Source organism: Phyllostomus discolor, chromosome 8 (genome assembly GCF_004126475.2).
Source record: "Phyllostomus discolor isolate MPI-MPIP mPhyDis1 chromosome 8, mPhyDis1.pri.v3, whole genome shotgun sequence".
NCBI lineage: Eukaryota > Metazoa > Chordata > Mammalia > Chiroptera > Phyllostomidae > Phyllostomus > Phyllostomus discolor.
In genome coordinates this window covers 88,311,672-88,332,162 of record NC_040910.2, presented here as the reverse complement: position 1 = coordinate 88,332,162, position 20,491 = coordinate 88,311,672, and the positions used below count along the sequence as shown (strand labels likewise).

The 20,491-nt window shown below is 51.4% G+C and overlaps 1 protein-coding gene across 1 annotated transcript in view; it reads right to left on the bottom strand.

Moving 5' to 3' along the window:
- PRKCA (protein kinase C alpha) overlaps positions 1–20,491 on the bottom strand; it is a 356,244-nt gene that overhangs the window by 91,523 nt on the left and 244,230 nt on the right. Inside the window, exons 4-5 of the mRNA XM_028520046.2 lie at positions 14,159–14,270; positions 10,887–11,015 (exon numbers count right to left, since the gene is read on the bottom strand). Coding sequence (XP_028375847.1) covers positions 10,887–11,015; positions 14,159–14,270 — 241 coding nt within the window. The remainder of the gene's footprint in view (positions 1–10,886; positions 11,016–14,158; positions 14,271–20,491) is intronic.

Here is a 20,491-nt window from a genome sequence, read left to right as displayed (position 1 = left end):
TCCTGCGGGCCCCACCGCCGCTGCCCTCCCCACGTCGGCACCATTTGCACTTAGAACCCAGCAGCCGCTTTGCAGCTTCCAGACAAGAGGAGGTAATTACTGGGCCAGGGTTCTGAATTGGACACATGTCGCTGAAGCAAAGCTGTTTCTTTATCCTTGGCTGTTTTGGGAAACTGGCCAGGCCAGGACGATGTTCCTTTGTTCAAAAGGGACTTGTGAGTCATATCCAACTTTTGTACGGAAGCTGGACTCTAGCACTGCTCTTCAGTCCTTTCGTGGACGTGCAGTGTGGTTGACGGGAAAAAGCACCAAAGCCAAAGGCAGGTGCCTGGCTCCAGTCCCTACTCCTAAAGCCCCTTCCTGCACAGCCCCGGCAAATGGCTCACAGTTTCGGCATTACCTATTCATTTGTCTGCTTAGCGCCATCCCCCTTGTTCCTCTGGATGTCTTTCCCTCACCTTTACCTGTCCTTTCAGAAGACCTTGGACTAGTCCAGAGGTGGCACATGACCCAAAGTGAGCCAATGACTCCTTCCCTGGGTCTCTGGATTTGCTCCTGACACAGCAGGAGAGATGCTGTGGGACAACGCTGCAGAACCAGCCGTGGCCACGTGTCGGGAAGCCCCAGCTTGCTGTGAGAAGATGAATGACAGCCGTGTGCAGAGAGGAGGAGAGGTAACATACAACAGCTAGTCCCTGCGTCTAGCTGTTTCTGCAGCTCTGCAGCATCCACCCCTGAGTTCCAGAAGATACCCCAGATTTCTTTATTTTAATTCTCACCCAAGGATATGCTTATTGATTTGAGCACGAGACAGACAGACAGATTTGGATGTGAGGGAGGCATCGGTGTGAAGAAGAAACATCGATTGGTTGCCTCCTGTATGAGCCCTGACCAGGAATTGAACCTTCAACCTTTCGGTGTACAGGTTGATGTTCCAACCAACTGAGCCACCCAGCCAGGGCCCCAGATTTCTTTTGATAACTTTCCTACGAGCGTGTTGGAGTTTGGTTTTGTCCTTTACAATCCAAAACACCTACCTAGTAGTCACATTCGTTCTCTAAAGCTTGGTTTTGACACAGGTAAAATGCGGGGGTTGGGTTCTAGCAGTGGTTTCCAAACTCTGGTCTACAGACTCTTCTCATGGGTCACAGAGGAGGGGGAGGAAGGCGGGCACCACGTCCTCTCCCCTTGAACGGGAATACCACTCCAAATAAGATGTCACAGGAAACAGATGTCACTGTTCAAAGTGGTTTGAAAATTACTAGACCTCCCCCACTTGCAGAGTTCCTGGAGTCTCCGAGTCTACTGTCAGTCCAAGGGGCCCCTGCTGACTGGCACTGATTAGCTTTCTCTCTGAAATGACCCTCACAGCAACAAAAATGCTAGAGCCAGAGGGAACCTTGAAGTTCAAGTGCCTTGATTTGCAGATGAGGAAACAGAAACAGAGAGAGGTTAAGTGATGAGGCTAAGGTGGGTGGCAAGTTAGAATCTTTGAGGTGAATATTCTGAGCCTCACATGCAACCGTCCCCCTCACACGAACCCCTTTCAATTCCGAGAGTGCCGGCTGCACGCTGTTTCCTGGGTGGTGCCTGGTGGGCAGCGCCTGGTGGGCGGTGTGGTGAAGGCAAAACAAATGAAATCCGGCGCCAGGCTTTACTGGGAGTGGCTTAGCCCCACTGTGGCTCCAGGTCAGAAACAAGGCAGGACAGAAAGAGTTAATGTGTCAATCAAGTGACACGCTTGGATTCACTGAACTTTATAGCATCAGTGTGACCGGAGTCACATGTGACTCCAGTCACAGAGTAACAATCCCTAATGCTCAGTGAGCATTAGCCCCAGCTGTAGAGCTGGGAGTCGAATCCAGTCTATGTGACTCCAGAGCCAAGGCCACAGTTTCCTCTGAACCCAGATCGCTTAACTATCTGCTACACATAGGCCCCCCTGTGTGCATCCTGTCTTCACGGAGTGTTAGTCATTTCAGTGACTGGGGACTTTTCTTCCAAAATATTCTGGCAGCCTTCAGAAGCTCAGAGTTCTGAGGATAACAAAGAGTCCCCCCTCCCCTGGGCAGGGAGCCGGTGTGTGGTGGATGGTGGGAGTGCAGGCGGACATCAGCTCAGGGTCACTGGGGATTAGAAGTAACGAGGCCGGCTGGTGCTGTCGATAATGTGTGGTGCACACACTTTCCTCTCCAGCCTCCTGGGCAGAGGTTCGGCCACAGGACACCTGTGGGGAGCCACCGAGGCAGTCTGTCCAATGAGAGCAGCAGTGTGGCCAAAGCAACATGCCTTCCCCCATTGCCTGCACCCCCGACTCCCGGGAACGGCTGGCTACAGGCAGAGTGACTGAACAAAGGGAAAGAGATGTCAGCACGGTAGTTTCCAGGACAAGAGCCCTCCTCTCCCCGCCTCCCTACCGGGAGTTCAGCGAAGCAGGCATTTCTCTTGATTGCATCCCCTGCCTCCCGCGGGTCTGAGCCTCGGAAGTGGCACTTCCCCTCCGCTACCTTCCCCAGGTCCAGCACCCCCACCTCGGAACACTGATAGGAAGTGTGCCTCTCGCATCTGTTCTTGCTTCATTATTCTCAGGGGAAAAATGCCTGCCTCGGTTTTAAAAGGAACCCTGACTGTCTTTAATTAACCATAAACCTTGCATTAATTACCAAATGGGTGGTAAAGTACAACCACTGTTCTTCTCAGTAGAGAACGTCCCCCGTGGGCAAGCTCTGGTGCAGAGCGCTGCGCAGGTGGCCGCGCCCCCCTCCATTCAACCGAGGATATTTTAGAACTGCCCCAGGAGCCGATTTCTCTCCTGTACTCTTTCCAAGTGGAAATGCCTACGGCTGAGGTGAGCACAGTCTGATGTCTCTCTGCACCGTTTCCATGCCCACAACCAGGTCGCGTGCGCACACATGGACTGGGGATTGCTCTACAAAGCATTTGGAAAACAAATGTTTGGGGGACATCAGAAGAGCTTGGTGTTGGAGGCGACCATAAGACAGCACCTGTGTCCGCTAGTTTTTGGGGGGCCCACTCTCACCCACCCTTGAAGAAGAAATGAATCGGAGAGGAAGCGAGCTTGCGTTTACTCGGCGAGCACTGTCTCTTGGTGAACCAAATGATTCGCAAACACTGAAGGTTCAAGTTCTCCAACCCTTTGGTGGGGAACCAAAAGGGGGCGCTGACCTGCTCTTTGTTTCCACTTCCAACCGGATCCCCGTGACATCTCCTCACCCATAGAAGGGTTAAAAGAAAGTTTCCACAGAAGGGATTAAAAAAAAAAGCATCGTTTGCAAGCTTCTAAGAGATTCCTCACTTGGCTAATGCATTTACTTTCCAGAAGATCAAGTTCTTTGCAATAATTTCATGGCAATTAATCTTGTGCTTAAACGATAATCCTATAATTAGAAGCAATTAAAATCCTGCACAAGAATGACCTGCTCAGTTAATGTCAGTGTCCCTATATGCTAGTGGGGTAATCATGAAACAGGCCCCAGAAACTATTAGTTTCTCCTCTTCCCAGGGACACAGGCATTCAAAGCCCATATTAAAAAATACTTCTTTCTCGTGAGAGCCACTGAAGTCACAGTGGACAGAAGCCGGAGGCCCCTGTAAAGAATCAGGGGCTTGAAATCATCTTAAGCAGGTGGAAGAGAAGCCATGCCACTTCCAACTTGAATACCTGGGCAACTAGAGACAAAGGGGCGAACACCACAGTAAGGAAAAGGCACCGGTGACTCTTCGCCCCTCACCCTCGCCTCACTGTCTCCCACAGGCACCCAGTGACTAAGCACCCAGGGTGGAAACCTGTGTTGGAATCACTGCACAGAGAACCACACAGGAATAACAACCCGTGGGAGGGCGCGCGGCTAGTTAGTACACATTTGACATTTAGCTCTGCCTAAGATAGGTCAGGACGAGGCACCACAGTCAGGATGCAAATAACGAAACGTCTTTTTGACGAGATGCAACCTCTTTCTTCCTGGGCTTCTCTACAGGACCCCTGAAGTCGTGTGGCTTCATGAATTAGGCTAAAACAGGATCGTTTAAACTTGATGCAGGTATAGAGTTAAAATGGGAGGAGTTACTTGGATTGGGGATATCGGAGCACAGTGTACAGCTGAGAGTGATTTGTTTGCGTTGAGCCTACTGGATACTTCTATCATCGCCATCGTGATTGCCTGGTCAACACACACAAATCAGCAGCAGATTCCGGACACTGGGCGGGGACCAGGAGATAAGGCATCCTCTCGGACCTCAGAGGGCCAACAGTCTGGTAGAGGGAAATCAACATACAAATTAACACGCCAGTGAAATTGCATTGTAAGTGCTATAAAGAGCATGGGGAGAGAAGGGGCAATTTTAGGCAAGGCAGGAAATGTTAGGAGAGGTTCACAACTGGAACAGAATGTTGAAAAGACGTTCCCCGAGGGAGCAGTGGGAACAGCGAGTGCAAAGGTGAGGTGGTGGGAAGTAGCCTGCCCGCCAGGAAACGGCGCTTCGTTCTTTTTTAATATTGGAACACAGAGTGTCGAGGGGTAAAGGGACACGGGGTGGGGGCGGGCATAAAGGATGTAAACTGGGGAGGCAGGCAAGGTGCTGGCTGCTGAACGGGTCACAGAGACATGTGACACCTGGTACTTAGGAACGTCACATCAAGGAAGAAGACGGAGTAGATGAACCCAGTGCAAACATTCCAGCATCACCGAGAAGCATGTGCATTTGAACGGGCAATGTGCCAGGTCTCTTCCGGTACCAGCAAGCTGCCAGTTGGTTTGGCTGAGAGCAGGGGTGTCCAACTCATTTTCACCAGGGGCCACAGCAGGCTTGTGGTTGCCTTCAAAGGGCCAAACGTGATTTTAGGACTGTGTAAATGTAACTACTCCTTAACTAGGGGCAAGGAGCTCAGTGCTGCTGCCAGGTAGAAACAAGACGCCGGCCGGATAAAACAAGGTGGGGGTGGGGGCCGGATTCCGCCCACGGGCCTTGTGTTTGCCACCTGTGGTCGAGAGTTGGCTCTTGTTCTCTTTTGCAAAGGATGTGCCTGGATGTTAAGCACAGGGACAACTGCTGGAGGTGGGTTCTCCCAGACTGTGGGGATGCGCAAGCAGGGACAAGTCTGAGATGGGGAGAACCAGGGCCAGTAAGGGAGAGCCCGCGGTGGGGGCTGAGAAAGGATGCTGTCAGATCGCACATCTGGCCAGCTCACGCACAGCGAGAACACATCCCGAAGGGGTATGTTTCCATCCTGGCCCATTTTAATGCTTCACTTTAAGGCAGGGAAGAGTTCAGCCAGATTTCCTGCTGCCACTTTCATTTCCAGCCATTATGTCGGCTTTGGGACAGGGAGGTGCCGGGGGGAAATAATGACAGACCCCCAGCCACCACGGTGCCAGCAACACTGCAGTAATTGCAGGTGTGGAGAGGCCACACGGAGTAGCCTCGACTACTCATTGCAGGGCAGAGACGTGAAACTGCAAACACTTGAGCAGCGGTGTGGGCCCAGTCTCTGCTGCAGGGACAGGGGTGTGAACTGGCACACGGACTCCCTGGGCCGGAGCCGGGGGTCAGCTGTGGGAGAGAGTGGGTGGAGTGGGCCTGGGTGTCGGGGCGCAGTGTGCTTCACCTGGCAGCTGTGTGACCTTGGGCAGGCCACTGGAGCTCGTCCGCCCTGTCTCCTCAGTTACAAAATGACAGTGATGGCAGCATTTAGCCCTGGCCATGTGGCTCAGTTGGTTGGAGCATCATCCTGTGCACCAAACGTTTGGAGGTTTGGTTCCTGGTCAGGGCACGTACCTAGGCTGCGGGTTTGATCTGCGGTCGGGGCGCATGCGGGAGGCAACCAGTCAATGTTTCCCTCTGACATCAATGTGTCTGTCTGTCTCCTCCCCTCTCCCCAAATCAATACATATATCCTTGGGTGAGAATTAAAAAAAAAAGAATGTACTTAAAAAAAGTCTTCCCATTTGAAAGAGAAGTATTTAACTTGAAGCCTGTACCGCATGGCTCCTAAGAACTGTGCATTCTGTAAAGTGGGATGAATCCCGAAAATGGAAGGAAATTTCCCTCCATCTCTCCCCACCGCACACTTGGAATCACCCAATTCCTGGTCTGCATCGATCTTCCTGAGCACCCCGTGCCCTTCCGTGGCTCAGCATCTTTCCCTGAAATGCCCCCTCCCCTCCTGTCCCGCTCTCGCTTCCTCTGTGAAACCACCTGCATCTTCCCCAGGTGAGGCCCTGCTCTCCCAAGCTCCCGCCACACTTAAAGGCACCTGGAGCACTGCCCTGCTGTTCTCTTTCATGTCTTAATTCCTCCCAGAGGCCGCACATTCCGTGATGAGAGCCCCGTCTTAATTATCTCAGCATCCCGGGGCCTGGTGGAGAGCCAGGAGCGTGCTCAGTGAATATGCAACAAATGAATGACTGAAGGCTACGTGGTCACTGTATGAAGCTGAGCCCCACTGCCTTGACTCCGCAGCAAGCATGCTACTATTGTAGGGTGGAAAAGTACAGAAGGGGTGTTATTATTTTAATCACAGCAACTCAGCGGTGAGTCTCGATGGCTGGGGTGCTGGGACAGGGGCACCAGATCGCACACCGTTCTGGGAGGTGGACAGAAGAGGAGACCCTATGGTGCAAAAAAGCTCGGAGCCTGCAGGAAGTCCTTCTCTCCCCACGGAACCTTTTAGAACTTCGATCTCTGTGCCAAATTAAGAACCTAAAGTAGGAGAGAAAATTAGACTCTTCAACAGAATAATCTATCTGTGGGAGAGATGTGTTCCTAAAACAGTTGTAAAGCATATGATATTTTTTCCATTTACTTACAACACTAAATTGAAAATTGGTTCCCATAAGGGATTTTACCACTCCCCCAAATGAAATAAAAAAGCACACAAGAACACAGAAAACCTATTAAAATCGCCTATTAAAAAAATGACACTGTTCAGATAACATCAGCACCACTGACCAAGGGCAAAAAATAAACACACAGCAGGGAAGCAGGGGCCTTGCCTATAAATACCACACCAATCTAGACAGGAAACTCATCTCTGATCTCAAGAGGGCGATTTCCGGCCAGAAGCAGGAGTCCACTGGGAGTTTCTGTTTTACTTTGGAAATTATTTTTTATTTGAGTGACTCTGCACAGGTAAAATGGAGAGGGAGTTGATCCACAATTAACACAGCTGCTCAGAGTTCAAGTGCATTTTCCAAGAAATCACATTCGAACGATCAGCTCTCCTCACTCCAGTTGGTTGTTTGCACCCGTGTTCTCATGGATGCCAGGCTAATCCCCACGTCCTGTGAAGCCCTCTGTGGAGCTCCCTCCCCCCGCCTGTCCGGTATCGGCAGCCCTTCCGTCTCCTCTGTGGCGTCCTTCCTCCCCACTCACGGCCATGACTCCGAGCACCTCCCACTGGTGCCCTGGTGAGCCCCCACGTAACTGAGCATTTAATTATACTTGGACTTGGATTGTTCCCTCATTCGTTCATGGGTTCCTCGTTCTCCCCTGGTTCTATGCCCCACATCTGGCCCTTCTGCAACCTCAGGGAACATGTGGAGTGCTGAGTAGGGGTTCAGCAAATACTCATGGATTTGGTCTTTGGTAAAGGAGACTCTTTAACAAATAAGACGTAGGAGATTCCAAGCCCACAGCTGTGGGAGTCAGGTCTGGGATCCAGTCCTCACCCTGTCAATTCCTACCTTCCAATATGTAGCAATTGCCTTCCCTTCGCTCATTGGCTCATTTCAAGAAGGAAGATAGTAATAGTCCTTTGTTGTGTTGTTTGAGGGGGTCGATGAGACAATAAATGTAAAGTGCTCTGCACCATAAAACGGTCCAGGTCTAGGAAGGGAGCGTGTACTGTAAGCACTCAGTAAGTGGCAGCTGCTGTTGTTCAGGCCACTTGTCGACACGGACGCGGGCCTGGGCCCGGGGTTGGGAGGAGGGGCAGCAGGTGCTGCTCGAAAGGACCTTCGCTTTGTGCTCCTCGCAGCCCTTCCACCCTGGGACGAGTCTGGTGTCTTCTGCTCTTTAGCACAGTTTCTAGTGAGTAACACAGGCACCTATTTTTCACAAATGTATCACATACTCTTTCAAAATGTGACTACTTGGATACTCAAGCTATAGTTACATAAGAAAGTTAGTATCAGGGGTGCTGGGTGAAGGGTGTATAGGAAATGTACTTACACGACTTTTTTTTTTTTTTTTTTTTTTTGCATTTGGGCCATAAGCCCTACTCTTTGTGGCTGACTATTTATGCTCGTGTTCCCATTAAAACCAGAGTCTAATTCTGATAATCCAAATGTAAGTCCACATGAAAAGTTTTAGAGAAATGATTGACTATTAGTTAGTTCCTTCAGTTTGGTTTTTCTCTGTGTGATTTTGGACAAGTTATTTACTTCCTTTGTGCCTCAGTTTCTTCATCCGCACAGCAAGAATGACAACATAGACTTCCACAGAGGTTTAAACAAGTCACTGTGTAAAGTGCCCCTTTGTGGAAAGGGCTCAGTTAGCGTTAGCTGCTGCCGCTGCTTTATTAAACTATCGCTGGATTCATCTTCCTAGAGCAGAGCTATACCTATGCAAACATTTTTAGACTAATTCTCAAGAGACTTGCCGTGGATTATTGTCTTAAGTTACGCTGGTGGCTTCCACGGGAAGTCTGTGTGTGGCTCAGTGAAGGGCGCTGTCCCCTAGGATGGTGTGGCACCGTGAACCCAGCTCAGCGCTGGGCCGTGGCGGAGCCACTAGCGGACAGGCCTTGGGAGGACGCTCTTTGCTGCCCTTGTGAGATGGGGCCTGACCTTTCTCTTCTGCTTGCGTACCACGTGCTATCCCGCCCAGGGCTTCTGCGCCCCTTCGTGCAGGCTGGCATCTGTGCAGAGCCTTCCGGGGCCCATAGGAGGGACTGGAAAACACGAGCAGCCCCACACGGTTGCTGCTTTATTGCAGGTCAGCCCCGGGCTAGGCCTGGCACGCCCGGTGTATGTTTTGCTGTTTCCAGAAGTGCAACAAGGGAGAGCTGAGCCTTTACAAACTCTGCCCAGGCGTTCTCGCCTCGGAGGGGCCACAGCCCTCACAGTTAAGTGCTGATGGTTCGCCGCAGCAAGCTAAGGGAGAACATTGAAATGTTTCACCAATAGGCATTCACTTTATGCTCCTCAATCCCTTACTCTTGATTGAGACAATGTTTTATGGTAACTTTCTCCTAAACCACATGCTCCCTGCCCCCAAGACATGGCTTTGACAAAGTAGGAGTCTCAGCGGAAAGGAGAGAGAAACAGGAGTGAGGCAATGCACTCAGGAGCCCACACGTGCCTACGACGGGGATTTTGTTCACACTGTGATCTGGGTCGGTAGCTCTGCTGTGTTTCATAAGGTTCCTGAGAGGCTGTGTGCTGACCCTCTCCTGGCAGTACCTCCAAATCCCCTGATTTTCTCTGAATTCTTATCTGAGGGGACAGCTATGGGTAGAAAGTTTTTTTTTTTTTTTTTTTAAGATTTTACTTAGTTTTTAGAGAGGGAAACAGAGGGAGAAAGAGAGGGAGAGAAATATCAATGTGTGGTTGCTTCTCACGCGTCCCTTATCGGGGACCTGGCCCACAACCCAGGCATGTGCCCTAGACCAGGAATTGAACCAGCAACCCCTTGATTTGCAGGCCGGCACTCAATCACTGAACCACACAAGCAAGGGCATGCTTATTTTTAAATTAAAAAAAAAATACATGAGGATGTTTTAAAAAATGAGCTTTCCCTGAACTCCTTCTCTCTTTTTTCCTTAAATAGACCCTTTTGATCTTTTTTTTCCCCATAATATCTTTTTATTTACAAGTAAAGAACATTAAAGTTAGCCTTTCCATTTTCACTGTAGCTTTAAATTCCTAAATACAAATGGCAACATTAACATCTTTGCTGTTCGATTGAGAATGAGTGCCTTTGTCAAAGGAAAGAGAGGGGGTGTGAGGGAGCCCCACGAGTCAGGAGACCCCTGAGAGCTGAACCCCATGTCAGCACGGAGCAGCGCGCAGCAGGTGTGCCAGGTACCTGCGAACCCCAGACTGGGTCCGGGGCCGGCACAGCTCTGGCATAACTTGGTCGAGTGTGCTGATTTACCCGCTGTGGACGTGGTGGGCCAACCTCAGGAAAGCCGTGCTGCGGCAGAGTGCACCCAGACACAGCCCCGGAGAGGCAGGATCCTGGCCCACGAAGGGGGATCCTGGCCCACGAAGGGGGATCCGGCTCTGTGCCTGGGCAGTTGGCAGGAGGTGCACGTGAAGCGACAATTAGAAGCACGGAGTATGGAGTCCAAATGTCTTATTTCCAGCCCTGGCTCTGCACTAACTCTGTGACATTGCAAGTTACTGAGCTCTTTGTGCCTCGGCTTCCTCTTCTGGAAAATGAGGCTCATCATCGGGTAGTTGTGAGCACTAGGTCAATTAACTATGTGGAGTTCTCAGCACGATGCCTAACGCAGAGGAAGCATAAACACTCAGTGACTGCTTGTTGTCACTGGCCTTAGGGTGGACTTACCAGGTCAGCACAGCCCGATGCCAGGAAACATCCGGATCAGCCATCGCCTCCCCTCGCCCCGCCCCAGTTCCATTCCCCCCCACTGAGTTTCTGCTTCATTGGCTTCCCTGACCCCTTGTCACCAGGGGACAATGCACCCGCCACGCTGTCACAGTTATAACTCGCAATGGCACTGGGCCTTTGGGAACTTGCATACAGCGTACAGAGCAGTCTCCTAGGAGACGTGCTAACGGGGATCAGTGGACCAGCTCCGAGGCAACAGCCAGCCCAGGTGCCTGAGCCCTGCCTCGGTGTCCCCTGACCTCCATCCACTGGGGAGCTGCATGCCCGATGCCCCCACAAGCGTGCCTTACCTATGACATGGAGCTTTTCGTCAGCGACCTCAGCCCTCAGGTAGATCCGGCCCCTCTTCTCAGTGTGGTCCATCCCGCAGAGGCTGGGGACGTTGATGACGCACTGCTTGTGCACGTTCATGTCGCAGGCTGCGGATCGAGAAAGCAGAGGCTGAGCTGGGCATACGGACCCGGGCCATCGCTTCCTCGGTGTTTTGGTTGCAGGAGCACAAGTGAAAACGGGCTACCCTTGAACTTGATACTTTGCTATATGTTGTTGGTGACATAAAGAGCCGCTAGCAGATGTCCCTCACAGCACAGGCTTCGTGTGAGTGGCAGTATCCTTAAAATATCCACGCCATGTTTGTCCAGACTCGGCGGAAGCAACACGCCCCTGCCTGGTCTTCCGTGATGCTTCAAATATTTAACAGTAGACAAAATTCACACAGGTAAATGCATACAAAGGTAATTCCTACTTTTGTACACAGAGGCAAATAATATGCACAACTTAAACAGAGGGCGATTTTTCTGCAAGACAATTTCTTATGCCTTCCTAGCTCACCACTCAGAAAGGGTGAGCATATGTGGGTTGAGCACAGGAAATTCATAAAATTTTCCTGAGCTAAGTCTGTATTTTCAAGAAGGCTTAAGTACATCGCTTTTGCTTTTTTTTTTTTTTTTAAAGAACTTGTATTTGGTATTTTAAACCTGTCTTCAAATATTTAAATATTATTCCAAGTAAAACAAATACACGCCTGGCATGATACGCCATTCTTTACCAGCTGACACTGCGTGGGCGAGACCGGGGGAGGACTGAAGAAAAAGACTAGTCACCGCGGTGAACTGAAGGCTCCGCGGAAAGAATCCCGTGTGCTGAGCACGGACGTCAGGCTCTGCGGAGGCGTTGCAGCGCTCTGGTCCTCGCGCCTCCGGGCTCCCAGGGGAGGACCGGCTGCTGGGACCCTCGCGAGCCCTCGATGGGGTGCCGCAGGCTCTTCTGGGACCTTCGAGGCACAGCCTTCACGCCATTTCGTTGTGAAGGTTTGGCTTGAATGTGGTGAAATGAATTGCGGAGAGCACAGTGAAGGACACCTGTCTGGCGGGACTGAACACGGAAGGCAGGACACCAGACCCGAGGCGGAGAGAACGGCTGGCTGATTCACACGCGTGGATTCTGGTTACGCTCCTATTTCCACAGCTAACTGCTCAGAGCTGTGAACCTTGACTTAGCAAAGACACAGACTCAGGAAATATCTTTAAGTGCCTGGGAAGAATGTGAAACTCAAAGGCAATAAAGGCCACGGGCTCTGGGAAGAGCCGAACAGCAGGGAGGGCGTGGCGGGGGCGGGGGTGCGTGGTGAAGGGCTCTGGGCTGGGTTCTTGTCTCCACGAGCAGCTTTTGAATCTTGGGAAGCTTATCTGCTCTCTCAGGTTCCACTTCTTACTCTGCAAATGAAGAGCCTGGCCCAGACAAGTGGTTGATAAGTTTTTTTTTTCCCCCACCAAGCAGGATTGTACATGGTGTTGTGACCCTACAATGTGTGAGGGCACAGACAGAGGACTCTTCTCCACAGAAGCTAGGGGAGGGGTCGGGTCCTGGTACCCTCCTCCTCCAGGAAGGAGCCCAGGCAGCCGCCCCCGATGCCCTGGGACTCCAAGGGAAGGAGTTTAAAACAAAACAAAAAGCACTGATTTTTAGAGACTTTTTTTTTTAGCAATGGAACCCATTTTTTTTAAGCAAAATCTTTAGCAGAATCCTAAAATATAAACCAGATGAGTATTAGTTTATTAGCATAAACTTAGTTAATAAATTCAAATTTATACCATTTATTTGTTATAAAGACATTCATGGATAACCAGTAAGGCCCTCTGATCCAAAAAAATTGCAAAGCCAGCTCTGAGGGATGCTCAGTTCTGCCTGAGGAACTCATGCATGTATGTATGTATCTTGTTAGAGTTACACAGCGCCTCAAACCCCGGCTCCTGCAGAAGAGTGAGCACACACAGCCCTGCTGTTCAACTCCGTGCTTCACAGCCCCCGCGGCTCTTCAGTCCAGTGGGTGCAGTGGCAGAAACTCGACCACACGTCCTTCCCGGTGAGTGGCGCTGGGCAACATCAGGTCTCCGACGTTGTCTTCAACTTGTCAAGGTTGAGTGTGTGACGCATTCAAATGTTCATTTTTGTTCCAAGTTTTCAAGCAGTTAAAAGTATATTTACAAATGCACTTAGAATTGCACTTGCAAAACCCCTGCAAACCACATCTCGGGAGTCCTAGGGTTTCTTGAAATGGAGCAGGCCACGGGTCTGGATCATCACTGAGGTTTTGTTAGGCTATTAAATTCCACAGCTTTGGGAGGGGGAGGGACCCTGGGTTCTGGGAAACGACCCAGCTACTCTGTAGCGTGCATGTATCTTTGTTTTCGTATACTGTGTTTGCTCCACATAGGAGAGCTCCTGGCCATAACAGTAACCATTAATGAATGACAACATGCTGATGGTTCCGTAACACTTCCTTGTCTACTAGAAAAACAGACACAGTACTTTCATATCCTAAAAGTATGCGCTTTTATTTAAGCTAATAAATAGCCTGGGAAATGAATTTCAAAATAGAATTATCAAAGCAAAGACCTTCCACAGTTGTTTTTCTTTCCTCCTGGCGGTTGACGGAGACACATACAGAACAGAACAGGAGGGTGGAGGACACCCAGGTCTTCCTCATCAGTGTGTTCACTGCCTTCACCATCGGCTGGGCTCACAGGAATCTGAGCTGCCCACGGCCACACAGGGCGAGTGAACTTAAGGAGACACCAGCCTGGGTTTAATTTTCAGTGTGGTTTCAGTTTAAGGAGAACCTACTGGATTTTTCCACGGTCTGCCCACTAATTAGAAACACAGGAAGATAATGGCTCGGGTGGCTTCGCGTATTTTGAAGCCTAACTGAATGTGGGGTCTGGAGGTGCGGAGTCTTTTCTTGGCACAGGGCTTTTGCTTTGGGTTTGACTAGCCTGCATGCCATCGTGGCTGCAGATTTCTGCCATGAGAAACTGGGGTAGCACCAACTTCATTTATAAATCGGGTGCTTTTGGGGGTTCATAATTAGGCAGTGAAGCAGTCTGATAAACCAGAACGTTAACAGTGGGAAAATCCTACACTTCACTGGCCTGCTATAGATCTGAATGGTTGTCTTTGTGGACGAGGTGGTGCTGAAACGTTACTGAACCTGAGGTGCGCGGGGAGCTCTGGGCACCTGCTTCGGAGCCTTGCCACCCACCGGAAAAGAAAACTTACTTACTGTCGCATTTCATCCCCTGATGGATGAGTCCGTACAGCAGCGACCCGCAGTGGTCACAGAAGGTGGGGCTGCCATAGGTGTGGATTTTAAACTTGTGCTTGCTCCTGGGGTCCTGCGGGGAGAAGAAGCACACTGCTCATTCCGGGCACGAGAGGACGGACCAGGTGGTTGGGTGGGGCCAATGTCAGGCCCCGCCCCTCCCCATTCCCACGTCAAGGTTCGGTGCAACCAGAGAGTGCACTGCTCTTGGGGGCCATGCAACGGGTGGTGGCGACTTGGCCATGTCACATTTTAATAGGCTGCTTGTTCTGGGCCATGTGACAAATACCCACGTTTCTTCTTTCCATGGGATGCACTAAGGTAATTTGCATATTGCTGGGTTCCCACCAAAGCTATCGCTTCTGGCCCCACAGTCATCCAAGTGCTCGAGGACAAGCCCATTCGACGCTGCGGTATCTCTGCATCCCCAGTGCCCAGCACAGAGGAGGCGCAAAATCGGGGTGTGTTTGTGAAGCTGGACTGAGTTCGGGCAACCTGCTGGCGGGCAAGGTTTCCGTAAGACCAGAGACGCACCCCCGCCAACAGGGGCGTCTTCCTGCTTCTGCACTGTTTCTGAAGCACCCCACGCCTTTGCACGGGACAGCGCCAGCACGGTCGGGGGACGTCAGAAATGCACCGAACGCAGCTGCCGCAGCCCCTGCCGCAGTTTCCTTCCGTCCCCTAGCACACCGCACGCGCCACCGAAGGGACAGCCAGGCAGCTCCTTTTCTAGCAGCACTTTTGTTTCTCAGCCCGCAGGCCGCCGGTAGACGGGGAAGTACACATTCCACGGAGCACGCCGCACTGGCCCAAGCTCACGGCCCCCGCGGTCAGGCTGCCCGCGTGCCAGCCCCAGCTCTGTCCTTCCCAGAAGTGTGACCCCGGACCCACGACAGCCTTCCCGCCTCGTCGATGAACTAGGAAATCAACAGCACCTGTCTTAGGTGGCTGCCATGAGGACAAAGCCAGTCAACCACAGTAAGGTGCCGAATGGGGAAATCCCTGGAGAGAGTGAGCTCCTCTGCTCCTCGGGCCTCTGTCGATTGGTACATAAAAGCAGGGGGTTGAGCTGAAAGACATTTCTGTCCCCCACATGTCCATATCGGGACCCTCCCTCATCATATGCCTCCCCCTGGATGACATTTTTTGTGTCCCAAGCAGATGTGAAGATGGAGCTGCCATTAACGGAACTAAGGAAGGGGACTGAGGGGCAGAGTTTGGGGAAGGGAAGGAGACCAAAGGCCCCGTTTCAGACGTGCCCGGCTCAAGCTGTCCCTTGGTGTAGGGCTTCTCAAACGCAAACATACACAAACATGTTCCTGGCTTCTGACTTTCTAAGGGCCTAGGTCCTGGTCGGTGACTTTGACTTTGTAAGATAACTGATCACTTGTTTGGCTTTGGAACCTAAGGTCTAAACCACATACAAGCCACATACTTTTTAAAGACATAAATTCTAACATTAGTGACTATTTCAATCATGCAGAACATGAATAATAAATCAAACACTCATGTAAGTACCACCCAGACTTGACAAATGTTAACATTTTCCCCAATTTTCGCTGCATAATCATTATCCTCGTTCTACAGAGATGGCAGTGACCTTCAAAGTCACGTGGCCAGCGAGTACCAGTGATGGGATCTGAATACATCTGAGCCTTCAACACCGATTCCCACCCAGGCGCTTTCAGAAATCCACTCGGAATGAGGCTCTGGTCTTAACAGCTTTAATTTTTATTTTTATATTTGCAACACAACTTTTTTTTGGGAAATGAGAACACCACCTGTTTTATAAATAAACTGTCACTGGAATTTGGGCATGCTCATTCATTTACATATTTTCTGTTGCTCCAGTGGCAGAGCTGTGCAGAGCCTGCACGGCCCCCTGGGCCTGAAACACTCACTTTAGGGACAATCTCTGCTTCTTGAGTGTAGTTCCCAAAGTGTGGTCCCTACCCAGCATCATCATAACTTGGAACTTGTTGGAAATGAAGTTACTCCCCGCTCAGACCGCCCGAATGGAGCCTCCGGGCAGAGGCCCTGTGGGGGTCCCAGCATGGCGAGCACACTAAAAGTGAGGACTGAGAACTGCTGCTTTGGGAGGTTACTCAGCAAATACGGAGTAGGTGCCTCACGGGGGCCAGGTGCCTACCTGTGCAGATGCTCAACGATACTCTCGAGGCCGTCACTAGTTTACTTTCCAAGTGCCTCTTGGGCATGAAAAGTCAACGCCTTCCTTGGGAGGTTAGTTTTCCTAGTAAGTAGCCCCTGCGAATACGGTCTGAAGTACGTGTGGGCCTTAAAGCAGTCCCTCCGCTTTCCCCAGTGTCCTGGGACGTTAGGGAGAATGTCCAGGGAAGAGGCCAGTGACAGTCTCCACTGCAAGTTCCCATGAGGACAGCCGAGGTCGAGTCCCACCACGGGGAGGGCAGAGAGGACGCCCGGGGGAAGGACACAGCCAGCTTCCCCTGAAGAAGCCAGGCACCCACCACGGGCACTGAGTCAGCAGACGTGGGCGTGGGCGTGCCGGGCAGCTCCAGGGCGGCCGTCTTGCTGGTCGGTTGGCACGTGGGTGCCTGTGGCTGTGGCGCATGGGTAACTGGTTTCACTTTTCAGGAGAATCCAAATCTTACTTATGCACCCCCCACCCCCCATGGGGCATCTTCGGGCTCTAACCATTCGGAGGGGTTACCATTAGGATGAGAGGAAACCTTCGCTTTCAGCCCCTGGGTAAGTCTGGAGAGTGACCAAGTCTTAGAGTCCTCATACTTCAAAGTCACGAGCGGCCAAGGATCGTGCTCATGGTGACAAGGACAACGCCGCCTGCCTGCTGGTCATCACTCTCGGGCAGGTGCTTCACAATGACCGAGATCTCCCCCACAGTGAGACCACTGACCAGGATCCGGGAGACCTGTGTTCCGACTCCGGCCTTGACACAGACTCAGTGAGTGACCTTGGGAAGGTCAGGTCCCTTCTATATGAAGCAGCAAGAAAGCCCGTCTGCCTTTGTGATAGTCGGGAGTGAGGCTTAACCGAGGGAACACATAAGGGTTTCCCAACCTGGAAATCCCCAGGCAAATATGAGAGAAGATGATTGCAATTATACTATCCTTGGAAGTGAACCAAGGTGCATAACACTTCCCTTCCTTCAGTGACCTGGGCCTGAATCGGAAGGAAGAGGAAAGCTAATTAGCCTCAGTCCCGATCGGTGGTCAGAGCAGATGCCAAAGTGGCCAGAAGCCAGGGGTCTCCTCTGAGGTCTCCAGTTCCTGCTCTGTGCCGAAGGCTGGCCTTCCGAGGCCCATACCCTACGCCGAGGGGTAAATTGTGGAACCGCCTGCCAGCCCAGCCGCCCGTGCCCTGGACCGACCGTGAGGAGGAGGAGGACACCTCCCACACACCAGAGATGGAATGCAGGAGCATAAAGCCTCTGGCCAAAGCAGCCTCACCTCGTCTGAGAAAAGGAACCACAGTGTCAGCTGAGGAGCCGTGAGTTAAGGGTGTAAGGGTGCCTGCAGACAGCAGCCGCACTAAAGAGCTACCGGGCTCCGTGTGTCTTGTGTGTCTCTCCGCAACCACCAAGGAGCGGTGTGTTTCACTGCTCTGGGCCCTGACTGCCTCATCTGGCCCTGGAAAGCGCTGGGCTGGATGAGCCTCTTCAAAGTGGCACTTCACAGAGCCCTGCAGTGGGCAGGGTGCGCCCGGGGGCCGCTGGGGGAGTGAGAGGGGAGGGCGAGAGAATGAGGCCTTGGCTAAATAACGCTTGAAAACTGGACTAGATGATCTCTTTAATTCTGTCATCTTGCTCTCAAAAAGAAAACAACAAACTTTTAATTTTTATTTTGGAATAATTTAAGACTTGTAAGAATGTGCAAAAATAGCACAGACTGTTTGCATGCAGTCTCCAACCAGCCTTCCCCGGTGATGCCTCTCACATAACTGCAGTGCATTCACAAAGCCAGGGCATTGGTGGGCACCGGGACCACCGTGCCTTCCTCCAGTGATGATGGTAGTGTTCTACCGGGTCTTACATGCATAATGCCGGTGCGGGCATTTGTATTAAGCAGCTTACGAGTTACACACTGTTTACTGAGTGGGGGCTGCAGTAGCATTTGCTGGGTCCGCATCACGGGCTCAGTCAGAGCCCCACCAAAGACCATTCGCGGCTTGTCCATCAGACGCACAGCCCTGGGTCTCCCATGCAGGGGTCCCAGAGGGTGAGTCTGAGGATCTGACTGAAACGTAGAATCAGTGGGCTTTTCTCTCCACAAAGGAAACTCACACTCTCTCCGAAATTTTCTCATCAGTTTTTCTAAACAAAAACCATTTTGAGGCACAGGTTGCCTGAGGTATCACACAAAGTAGGTGCCGGCAGGGGTCAGGGGACAGTGGAAGGTGTGTAAGTTATGGTGACACTTGTAACCTGATGGAAAGACAAGGACATCAAGGCACGAGCTGTCCCCCACTGGCACCAGAGTAGGTTCTGGGCAGGTGCCCGTGAACCATATGCCCGGCGAGGGCTGAGGCACCCCAGGAGGCCCTGAGTGGCCAGGGAGCGGGGTGGGGGGGGCAGGAATGTGTGGGGCGAGGAGCTGAGTCTTCAGTGTCCTCAGCAAGACAAGTCGCACTTGTCCTCAGGTTGTGAGAAGCAGCATTTGGTGGATAATGGGGCTTTCAGATTCTTTCCTGCACCTGTAAACCTTGACGCCGAATCCTTCACTGGGTGATCCCCAGAGAGCACCTGGGCTTCTCCTATCTTGCTTCGGCTGTTCCCTCTATCTGGTATAACCACCTTGTGCCGAGGGCCCACCTGCTGAAACACCTAAAAAGGCAGTCACGAGGGCTGCTTCCTCCTTGCAGAACACCCCCTCAAGTCTCCTCTTCCCCCGGACCTTCCACAGCATTTCATGTCTGTCGTCTCCACACCACTTCCACGCTCTGCCACTGGAGACGGTTACTACTCCGGGTGCCTCCTCTCCCACTTTTCATCATTTATCTCTCTCTCTCCCTCCCTCCCTCTCTCTCTCTCTCTCTCTCTCACACACACACACACACACACACACACACCACAGTCTGACAGAGTTCTGGAAGCACGGGGCTGAATTTGCAACCGGACTGGAACCGAGCCTGACAATTAAGTTTTAAGTAGCAACTTGATCTCCAAGCTTCCTAGCAACCAAAAAAAAAAAAAAAAGGAAAAAACACAGTGGGTTCCTCTGGGGCTGCAAAGCCCCCCAGATGCAGAAATCCATCTCAGTGTGCTCCAAAAATCATTCTGTGTCTCACACACGGTGGACCGTCTACCCACAGAAGGAACCACTGAATCTCCTGCAAAGCGCCCTTCTGTCACTGCTCCCTGGAGGGTTCTTGATAAAGTCACCTCACATGTAAGTTAAGTTGGGCTACAGCTAGGGCCGCAACACACGCCACGCCTCGACCACTACCAAGTCAGTCACACCCTCCCATTTAGTGCCGGTCAGGTGGACCTTCCCTGGGCCTTGTCCAGGCACCGGCGGCCTCTTACGAAGTAGGGTCTGAACCCTCTGTCTTTTGTCACGAGCCTGACATGTTACAGGGAAAGTGAAAAACATTCAGCTTAGATGCTTCCGTCCTACACATGGTTGGGGGAGAAAAGGGAACTTTTGACTAAACCAGTGTTCATAGGCACGAATGAAATCCAACCCACAAATCTCCCACGGGTGTCCAACCTGCGGCCCACGGGCCACATGCAGCCCTGGATGGCTGTGAATGTGGCCCGACATAAAACCGTAAATTTACTCAGAACATTATGAGATTTTTTTTTGTGAATATGTGTTGAAATGTATTTAATGTGTGGCCCAAGGCCACTCTTCTTCCGGTGTGGCCCAGAGATGCCAAAAAGTTGGACACCCCTGATTAGTTAAAACCTTTAATTGAAAAAATAAACGAAAATTTCAAGCTCTATGGAAAGCACCTGTGAGTCTGTTTCTCATCCCTTAGCGTTACAACGGAGCAACACCATCAGCCCCCTGCAGGAACACCTCTCGGTGTTTCTCCCGGGACTTTCAGAGTCTTTCCCGGTCAGCAGCACCACCTCCGTCACCATCGCTTTGCAATGTGTTAGAAATAAACCTACAGATCTGCACTGTACCACATTTTGATGCCGTTTGGGTCTTACATCACCTTGGGTGTCTTTCTTATTAACTAGAACCATCTAGAAGGGATATTCTAGGTAAGTTGAACTTCAGTCTGGTGGATGGAGAATGAACCAGCAGTGCATGATGGGATACTCGAGAATACCAGGAGGCCGGCGATCGG